Source organism: Miscanthus floridulus, chromosome 19 (assembly GCF_019320115.1).
Source record: "Miscanthus floridulus cultivar M001 chromosome 19, ASM1932011v1, whole genome shotgun sequence".
Taxonomy (NCBI): domain Eukaryota; kingdom Viridiplantae; phylum Streptophyta; class Magnoliopsida; order Poales; family Poaceae; genus Miscanthus; species Miscanthus floridulus.
The window spans coordinates 12,837,180-12,847,467 of NC_089598.1; the positions used below are offsets into that span (position 1 = coordinate 12,837,180).

The following is a 10,288-nucleotide window of genomic DNA, read 5'->3' on the forward strand; positions in this document are numbered from 1 at the left end:
AACCCACTAGTCCATTACGCGTGCCATCACGCGCGCCAGCAAATCAGCTAGTTAGGGCACAAGTAAAAAACATGTTTAATCTTTGCATGGAAGCAATATTAGGAGTTTAATGTAGATATGTCATGCACAAAAACTGAAAGACAAAGATCGTCAAACAGAAATCCCACTGGCTGCTGGGAAAAGGCCTAAGCAATAGAAAACAAGGCGAAATGACCTAAGAAGCGGTGTATCAAAGTCAGGGGGCACCTTCTTGGAATGTTCCAACTCACCAAATGATAGGAGAAACTCCTTGGAGTACACTATCCTCGTCGTCATCCTATCTTGGATACAAGGGCAGACCCAGTAAAGGATATAGGTGTACACATGTACACCTGAAAGTTCCGCAAAGGAAAATTGAAACCGGTAACATATCGAAAAAAGAGCGTACATATATGGTGGTGAAACAGGATGTAAACACAGGATTTTGGAAACATACCGAGCCATCAAAAAAACTGAAAGAATCGTCATAAGGGATCCTGAGACTTTGACAGGAACGACATCTCATTTCTGTGCCATCTTATGTATAATAAAACAAAAAGTTGATGTTGTGGTGCTTGGATCTCCAACTTCTTGTCATTTGTCCTTTATGACATTGACCTACAGCAAACTTGACCTCATGTACTAATCAGTTGTTTAAATAGAACATCAGTAAACACCTTGACCAAATTATATGAGTCTAGGAATGAAAATTAATGGAACCTAGCAGTGCAGATTGTTTCTCTGCCAAAAGAAAGTGCATAGTAACACAATATGACAAAAGATATGCCCTTAAAAGTCATTTAGGCATTCCCTTGAAAAAAAACAAAACTATACGGCAACAAAGAACTATTAGATTATTTCTTATTGTCTACTACAATAAATGGAGGGAGTGTGTAGATTCATGCTGATCACTGTGAATTCAAAAGAAAACAGCATACCTGACTAAAACTACAAGCGATGCAACATTCTCGATTGCCTATACAAAAATTTATCACCTGAAATCCCCCAACTGCAGTTATCCTACTTTTTCCCCATCTTAATTTGAGATGACCCGTTGGCATGTTACACATTAACATGCATAATCAATAGCTCTGCAACTATTATGAATATGTATGTTGCTATATATAATAAATCAATGGCTGAACTATGCGAATCAAGATTGTTTTACATCATGCCTCCAGGTTAAGCTAAAGGATTAACTGCAGCAATTCAGTGGAGGAAAAAAATAAGGTAGTGTAATAGTGTTTTTGATCATAGGTCGATCAGAAAGGATACTAAGGTGCAGAAATTGTTAGGAAAGGAGCACCAATTAATTTAGATTCAGGGAATGACATACTCCTTGGATCTTCTTCCTCAAGTCAGGCCGTGTGCTACTCCTGCTCTCCCCACGTGATAGGTGGCTGAAGATGCCCGCATGTGCCCCTGCAAGAAGCAGCAGGAAGGAGCACCCAGACCCAGAAAAGGTGGCATGCAACTGACTTGCCTGACGCACCTTCTCCATGGTGGTACCCGGCTACACAGCCAAATAATGTGATGGCCATGACTTCAAATAGGTAGATTACAATTCAGTTCCACAGTCTAATAGTGTCAATCTTCTATTTCGAAGTTGTAACTCTACTACAGTCAAGCAATGAAACCTAAATAAAGCTACTACACATGTTGCTCAAAATCAGGTCCATGAAATGCAAATCATATAGTATACATCTAGCTCATACAATCAATTCACAAATCAGAAGGCAGTGACACAACGTAAAGAGAAACCAGCTGATAACATTCCGCAAACATTGGTTTGGAGTAAGGCTGATCAACACACGACAGGCAGATGATATGAACAGACGTCTGAAGCACACATCAAGATACATGTGCATTCATGGCAGCAGCAGCACACATTTCTTTGACTCTATGAGCATCAGAATGAATGAACAAAATGAACCTCACATGAGTAGCAGTACCGGTACCACCTGGAGGAAGAGCACTAAGCCGATATTCTGACAGACAAGGGGTAACGAAAGAGAACTGCTAGCAAAAGGGGAACAAACACATGAGAACAGATGGTGTGGATATACACACTAAGGCGCCAGCAAATACACAACTACATCGAACGACATTAGCATACAGACGAACGGAAGCAGAACCTATGGATCGAAAACAACGCTGAAGGCCACCAAATTAACGATACCACCTTAACAAATGGGAAGCACCTGTGGCCTTGCGCAAAGGGCAAGCATAGGTGAGCACACAGGGCATGCACGCAACATGTGCAGCCGCGCACAAACAGACCAAAACCCATAGCTAAGCGTGTCTCTTGTAAAGAGCAGGGAACTACGATTACCCGTACAACAGACGCGGAACAGATATGAGGCGTGCCGGTGATAGGCAGACGACCGCAGCGGACGGCACACCTGTGGCCATACACGCTGCAAGCAAAGGCATCAACATGGAGTAAGAAACTGAACCCTGACGCCGAGGGACATTCCGGGATGACGCCGGCGCCACAAGAAATTACCTACATAACCGCTCTGCGCCGTTGAACCGATGGCACCGAACCTGTCAATCAAGGCAAACATCAACAAAGCAGTGAACATGGCGTCACATGTGGAGCACAAAGGGGAAAATGTGTAAGCAAAAAAAGGGAACACAAAGAATCAGGCAAACAAAGCGTCGAACAAGACAAGGGCAAGCCCAGCAAAAACGCAGGGAAACACGGCGGGCGGAGGCGGCGCGCCCTGTAGCGACGAACCGTAGGAGGCCAAAATAGACGCGGAGAGGCAGGAGCACCGCGAAGAACCGGCGGGGACTCAAGAGAGGACGAAGGCGCAGGGCAAAACGGAACCATAGAAACGAGAAAGCAAGCAACGGATGGAGAAGGACGAAACCACGGCAGCCAAGAAAGGATCGGCCAGCAACAGTAAAAGGAATCGTAGACGGCAAGGAAGGCGAAGACGACCGCAGCCTACCACACAAACTAAATGGAAGAAGGAAGAGGCCCGGCGGCGAGGCGAACGACGAGGACAGACGGAGCGCACGAAGACGCGACAACGAGGAAAAGCGAAGCGGAGAAAGGGGATGGGGAGGGTGAGACCTGGCGGCCCAGTCGGCCGGCCGCCGCCGAGATCGATAGGGAGAGAGGGAGGGACGACGAGGTGGAGGCGGCGGAGGCGCGTTTCGCGTGAGGAAGGGCCGCGGCCTTGGGAGAGATTGAGAGAGGGAGACGAAGGGAGGCTTCTTTTTTTTGCGATCTGGGACGAGGAGGGGAGAGACGGCGATGTTTCCGTGGAGGGGGCTCGGCGCTGTAGCGATTGGCCGAGCGAATCTGGAGCGTCGATCACAGAATCGAACGGCTGAAGGATTTCAGGTGACCTGGATGGCCTGGTTGACGGCCAAAGTCTCGAGATGTGTGCCGTTGGGCGCGATCAGGTGAGTGACGAAGGCTCCATCTCTGCTCCCATGCCTGACCTGATCACCTCACACCTCGTCCTCGTGTGATTCCACGTACTAGCCAACAAGTGAATAAACGTGAGCGGCATGACAAGCTGAGCGAGCGTTCATGGAAAGCAGGAAATATATACATATATTCTAGTACTGTAGTAAATAAAAGGGTGAGGCTTTTCTCTATCTGATGACAGCAACAGCAAGCGATCAGGGATTCAGGGCCCTCAGTTTTGGGACGCAGGGTGGCGCTCCCTGTTTTCTCACTGCAGTAGTGCAGTGCAGGGCAGCAGGCAGCAGGCACCAATACCCCCCCCCCCCCCCCCCCCCCCCCCCCCCCCCCAAATCCCATGGACGTCAGCGTCACGGTGTGTCTCTGTGGGCAGCTGCATGCTTTTCGTGGACCCCGCTTATCTCCTGCAGGCTCCAGAGATGGGCGATCAGTTATCTGCAGAGATGCGTAGTACAGTACTATCCACTTACCACTTACAGTATCCACTAACCACTGTACATTACAGTAACTTCGTAAGAACAAAACTGAACATTCCAATTTTATTTTCAAATCACAGCATAAACACTCATACATACAAGTATTACCTCTATAAACGCACACATATACGTCCTGCTATACAACCATAGTTTGTAGCAGAAAAATTCTTATAGATCTTCGATCATAATGTAACTTTCTTCATGAAGGAGATTCTGTGCCAAGCTTCTTTCAGAAAGCAGGTCACTGTTGCTTTTGGTCTCCTTGCTTTTTGCCCATAATACACAATAGAGACCCGCAACTATGACCACCGCACCTATAACTCTGTAAATGATTAGGGAAAACAGATAAATTTTGTCAGAAGATTTGGTGAGTAAACACCAATTTGTTGTTGCTGCTTCATGCCACATATTATTGTCATAACTCACAACTTTGATGGTGTGTATTTCTTACCCTCCAATGTAGAGTCTGTCACCAAGGAAAATAGAAGCCATGATAGCAACCATGACAGTTTGCAATGGTTGGAAGACAGAAACGAAGTGAGGCCCTCCCTTATTTATGCACCAAATCATAATATACCAGGCAATACCAAGTACCACAATACCCTACATTCATTAGTATAATCAAGACATCATTGTACATTCACTCGCATATATAAGGTCTTCATTATCCCCAAGAAACACACACACACACACACAGATATATATATATATATATATATATATATATATATATATATATATATATATATATATATATATATATAAGCTTCTTTCCATGTTTGCCTTTCTGAAATTCCATGTCGTCGATTGAGATATCAACAACATAAATAAACAACTATATTAAAGTTAATTTATGTTCTTAGCCCAATAAACATAAGTCCAATTTCAGAAACATATTTCCAATAAAGCTAGCATGACAAAATCTTCATAAAGCCCTCTCCAGTTCTTGTTTACTTTTATAAACTCAATGTATAAATTTTATTGACCGGAGCCCTTAAGCTAAATACCAATATAGACTTCACTTTTAAAAAGTATTGGCACAAAGCGACAAGATATGACTTTGATTTAGATAATAAGATCTTAACAAGATCTTGAATAAGATATAATTAGAAATGCACAATATAATCAACTTATTAGAAAAGATAATTACAGCATATAAGATGGTCAAAAGCTCGCCTCCAGAGTGGATCTTCCACCTTTCAATGTTGCTCTCAAAAAATGGTGCTACAACGACGAGTTGGATAAACCCCAATGCCAAAGTGATAGTGAAAGATGACAACTTAGCTGGGTATTTCTTCAAAACTGGGACCTGTTAAAAGTTAATAAGTTACAAGAGTCCTGAATACAAATTATGTAGGCTAGAAATTTGTTGTTGAGAACTTGAAATTTGAAACAGATTTTGGAAGAAAAAATTGTACAAAAACAACAAAAATTCAAGCACGTCCCATATAACAAAAGCCAGGAATCATGCCGTGGACCTCAATTTAAAATTGACACTTACATTTATGTAAATCACTAGAAACAACATTTTTTCATCTCTATGTAATAGTGGGGAAATGGCTATAGTACATTGCTAACAGTTTTCCTTTGTGTTAAGTTTTCAGTTACCCAGTCTCATTCGTTAGATATCTGTATTATTTGGTAGAAATGATAATGTAAACGTCATAAAATACAAATGAATATGCCAATACATAGGCAAACACTAAAAGAAGTTAATTAGAAGGCGAAATAGTAGTAACAAACCTGCAGAACCATCCATGCAGACAAACAAAGACAATTCACAAACATGACGAGACATCCTGCGATCCAGGTAAATCTTGGACTCAGGATAACTTTAATGTCTTTCAGTTTGTGGGTACCCTCTGAATGTGTTGTCGTTAATGGCATCCCTTTGTAGAGGGTTATGATGGTTGCCCCTGCTATGGTAATCACCGTGCCTGCTATTTTTGCCAGCCCATGTCTGCTTTTAATATTTACCTGTTCAATTCTGGGTAGGAAGACAACAAATCTTAATGTTACTAACTTGAGGCCTCCGACGGAGCGTCTACATTAATTTTCATGAGATGCTCTAGAAAAAAAGATAAGTTCTAAAAATTCACACAATAATTAGAAACATCTATATTTTAATTTGGTAGACTCTGATCATCATCATCTCCAATAATAGCGACCATAACAAGTATGATCATTCTAATATTAGTTGCATAGAAAGGTACATTATTAGAGAACGTCTGGAAAAACATAGCTAAGCTGGTCAAATTTCGCTGATTTGGGATTTCAGATCTAGCTAGCTCAGGCAACAAGTAGATTTGGTTCTACTCCCTCCATCCCTAAATAACTGTCGCCGTTGGTGTGCGTGCCACAAGTTTGACTCGATTTGTAGAAAATACGTGCAATATTTGCATCTCCAAACAAATTTATTAAAAAAACTAGATTCAAAGATCTTTCCAATGATACTAATTATGTACCATAAATATTAATATTTTTTAATATATATTTAGTCAAAGTTGTTTCTATGAAAGCGAAAACGACAGGTATTTAGGGACAGAGGGAGTAGACTATAAGAAAATACATATGGATCTTCATACCATTACTAAGTATTTGTTTTTAGTTCATCAACTGTTATGCCTCCTTGGCCCAACACCATGGAAATTCTATATACAATTGCTGGTTTTAATTCCATGGCCATCAAAGTTTGCTTTAGATAACGTATTTTTCATTAATTGTAAACACAAATTACACAATAAATAAATCATCACATTTGCTATTTACCTCAAAACAGCAGCCATCACAAATGTGATTGCAGGGACAGAGTTTTGGATGACAGAGACATAAGTTGGTGACAAGTAGTACAAACCAAGAATATAAAGCCCCTGTGTGAATGTAACCCTGCACGGATTATAGGAGTAGTTAAAAACTCTCTAACTTGTACACAATTATCTCAAAATGATCAATATGAATACAATTATTGTACACCTTACCCAACTGCAGCCAACATGAAGAAGTCAATCATCAAACGTAACGTGAGGGGTGGCCTATCTTTCCTGTAAAGAGGTAAGTTTTTTTTTGGACTGAGATAATAATACCCAAAATTTTGCAAAACTTAGATTCGAGTGTTAAACACCTAAGAATACCAAAATACTCCTAAAAAGGAGTAGCATGCATGCTCCTAAAATTTGGGTTCGGGGAGTCCAAAAACAACAAAGTCAAAATTTCAGTAGCACTTTTGAAATGAACTTCTCTAGTGGTAACTCTCTAGAGCACTAGGAGATCACCAATAACCTGTGTAGAGTAAGTTTACATATACTCACTTTTCGAGGAAGTAGGCAACAGGAGCAATCACAAGCAGGGCAGAGCCATTCCTGTAGACGAGGAACGCCATCTTGCTGACGCCCATGTCGAGCGCCGCCCTAGACACGACGTGGAAGCCCGCTATGAGCATCTCCAGCACCAGCACCGCCGCTACCAGCTTTGCCTTCGGCATGGCACCCTCCTCCATCGCCATGGATCTCTTCTTTCAGACTAATCTCGCTACAGTTGTAGTATCGGAAGAGCAGGGCAGAGGATAATGAATCTGTGCAATAATGAAGCTGAAGCAGTGCCCTTCGATAATGATTGTTGTTGTGTGGACTGAAGGCAGCCAGCAGGTTAGATGGCGCTGTCAACGCATGTCTCTGTTTCTGTTGCCGGTACGACAAAACCTGCCAGGTCGTTGAACACGTGGCAATTTAAGCGCCTCTGGTTTGGCACAGAGTGCTGTCTCAGTTCGTTTACGCGGGATTTATCACTACGGGATACAGTAGATTTGCCGAGTGCCAGGGGCACTCGGCAAAGGCCCAAAAATACTCAGCAAACGCTTTGCCGAGTGTTACACTCATACAGCACACAACATTGATTTGTCGGCAAACAGTAGTTTGCCGAGTGGCAAAAATAAACTCTCAGCAAAAAAATTTTGACGGGATGGAACGGTGACGTCAATTTTGCCGAGTGCACGACGAAAAAACACTCGGCAAAGTTTCTCAAGTTTGCCGAGTGTCAGGCCGAAAACACTCGGCAAAGTTTCTCAAGTTTGCCGAGTGTCGGGATGAAAACACTCGGCAAAGTTTCTCAAGTTTGCCGAGTGTCAGGACGAAAACACTCGGCAAAGTTTCTCAAGTTTACCAAGTGTCAGGACGAAAACACTCGGCAAAGTTCACAAACTTTACCGAGTGCCACGCCCTAACACTCGGCAAAGTTTAGACACTTTGCCGAGTGCCACGCCTAAAACACTCGGCAAACAAGCGAGCAACGGTCAGATTTTATGGTCACTTTGCTGAGTGTCCATTGAATACACTCGTCAAAGAGAAAACACTCGGCAAAGAAGGTTCCCAAAATGACAGAAAATGGTCTCTTCGCTGAGTGTTTTGCCTTGACACTCGGCAACTCCTCTCTTTGCCGAGTGTTATACTCGGCAAAGCGACCAAGGCCCCTCCCTTTATTACTAATCTGTCACATATAACGGACCCCTCTCAATTCACAAAAAACCATAACAATTCACAATAAAACATCATCACAGGCATAATTATATGTCACATGTATAATAAACCATCATCATAATTCACAATAAACCATCATCACAAGTCACAATAAACCATCATCACAAATCACAATAAATCATCATCACAATTTACAATAAACCATCATCACAAGTCACAACTAAGTCACAATAAGACAGAATGCAAATGCAATCACTGCGTAGGCCCTTGGAACCTCTGCGACAAATCCGGGTCTTGAGACTGATTATTTGATGCCGCCGATTGATTCTGCACAAAAGAGAAGTATTCGAAACAGTGTTAGCTTCCTTTTTAACAGTGTTAGACTTCATATTGCAAAGTGAATTTCAGTATCGAAAGGTGTGCATATACAGCATATATACTGTAATTGTAATCACAACATTCAACACTAATGCAACACTTAAATTCGTGCTATGCACACAGCAGGCTACTTGCATGTTAAAAATAAGGGAATTAGCAAGCATCCACATATCTACGTGCTGCTGCCAGTTGCAACATGGTGTTAAGCACACAGCAGGCTACGTGCTGCTGCCACTCAACAAGGTCAGGGATCCCAGTGAAGGAATAACACCTGTGAATGGATTGCTATGGAGATCTAGATATTGCAAATTTGTGGCATTGGCCAGTGAAGCTGGAATTGGACCTTCAAACCTGCTCCCTTCCAATATCAATTCTGTGATGCTTGTAAGGGTGTTGCCGATACTGGTGGGAAGCGTACCAACAAGTTGGTTGGCCTCAAGTCCAAGAAAAGTAAGAGAGGAGATGTTATAAAGTGCAGGTGCAACGGTGCCTGACAAGTGCTTGCAGGGTTTTAAGCTTACCTAAGCTCTCTGGAATCCTTCCTCTTAAACTGTTATGAGAAAGCAGTAAGAAAGCCAGGGAAGAAAGATTACCATGTGAGCTAGGAATCTCTCCTAAACTGTTCAGAAGGCATGCATGCTGATGGTATGGGCAATGGTACAAATCCAAAATTTCGGAACCATAATGGTATCTGCTTTGTATTTAATACCTGCTACAGTCCATGTTGCTAGCAAAATCCTGATTAGTTCACTCTAGACATGAATGTTAAAAGAATCATTAATTTTCCAAACAGGTGCTTCACCATCCGTTTCTCCAGAAAATGTGAAACATGCTGCCATGTTTGGTCTGTCAGCAGCAGCAATGAAGTCTAAGCTCTTTGCCGATCAAGAGGAACGTGAAGTTCAAAGGCTAGCTGCTACTGTAATAAATCATCAGGTTAGTATGGGTTTCGCCATCTGATTTGCATGCACAGTTGTCTCCATTTGTTGTGACTGAGTCAAGCCTTTGATTTAGGGGTGGTAGATTTCTACTGAACTGGACCATTTATTGTTGCAGGATTGGCGCTGGACTTGTTTGAGTCCCTTCACATCTGACTTATCGTTAGATGAAAACTGGTATTAGGTTCTAGAAGTCGGCTAAGACTTTCGGGTCCCTTGATATCTGAGTTGCCTGTTTAATTAAATTAGAAAAGCAGTCTGGCACTCCTGGAACTAAGTTTTGTTTCCTAGCCTAGCTTGATAGTATATAGTATGAGTGAGCTTTTTTGCTGGATCCAAGTCAGAGTAGGGTTAAATTTTCTGGTACCAGCATGGTAGTTGTTTTGATAGACCCTTATTCACACTTACTCTAGTATGTTGTTTGCTGAGGATGGCTTATTGATATTGCAACACTCAATTTGCAGTTAAAGAGATTGGAGTTGAAGCTGAAGCAGTTTGCGGAAGTTGAGACCTTGCTCTTGAAGGAATGTGAGCAAGTAGAAAGGGTTAGACAGAGGATTTCAG

At 42.3% G+C, this 10,288-nt stretch overlaps 1 protein-coding gene and 1 long non-coding RNA gene across 2 annotated transcripts; one reads left to right on the forward strand and one right to left on the reverse strand.

The window, feature by feature from the left end:
* Positions 1-3,981: 3,981 nt before the first annotated feature.
* On the reverse strand, positions 3,982-7,549 carry LOC136527719 (auxin-induced protein 5NG4-like). The gene is made up of 7 exons (XM_066520534.1): positions 7,245-7,549; positions 6,915-6,977; positions 6,706-6,822; positions 5,680-5,923; positions 5,087-5,245; positions 4,388-4,539; positions 3,982-4,258 (listed from the first exon to the last, which is right to left on the reverse strand). Exons 1-7 carry the CDS (start codon positions 7,436-7,438, stop codon positions 4,105-4,107), a joined length of 1,083 nt encoding a protein of 360 aa, XP_066376631.1. The 5' UTR covers positions 7,439-7,549; the 3' UTR covers positions 3,982-4,104.
* Positions 7,550-9,407: 1,858 nt separating this feature from the next.
* LOC136527138 (uncharacterized) lies at positions 9,408-10,288 on the forward strand. Its single transcript, XR_010776689.1, has 3 exons — positions 9,408-9,473; positions 9,580-9,722; positions 10,189-10,288. It is a non-coding gene; the product is annotated as an uncharacterized lncRNA (long non-coding RNA).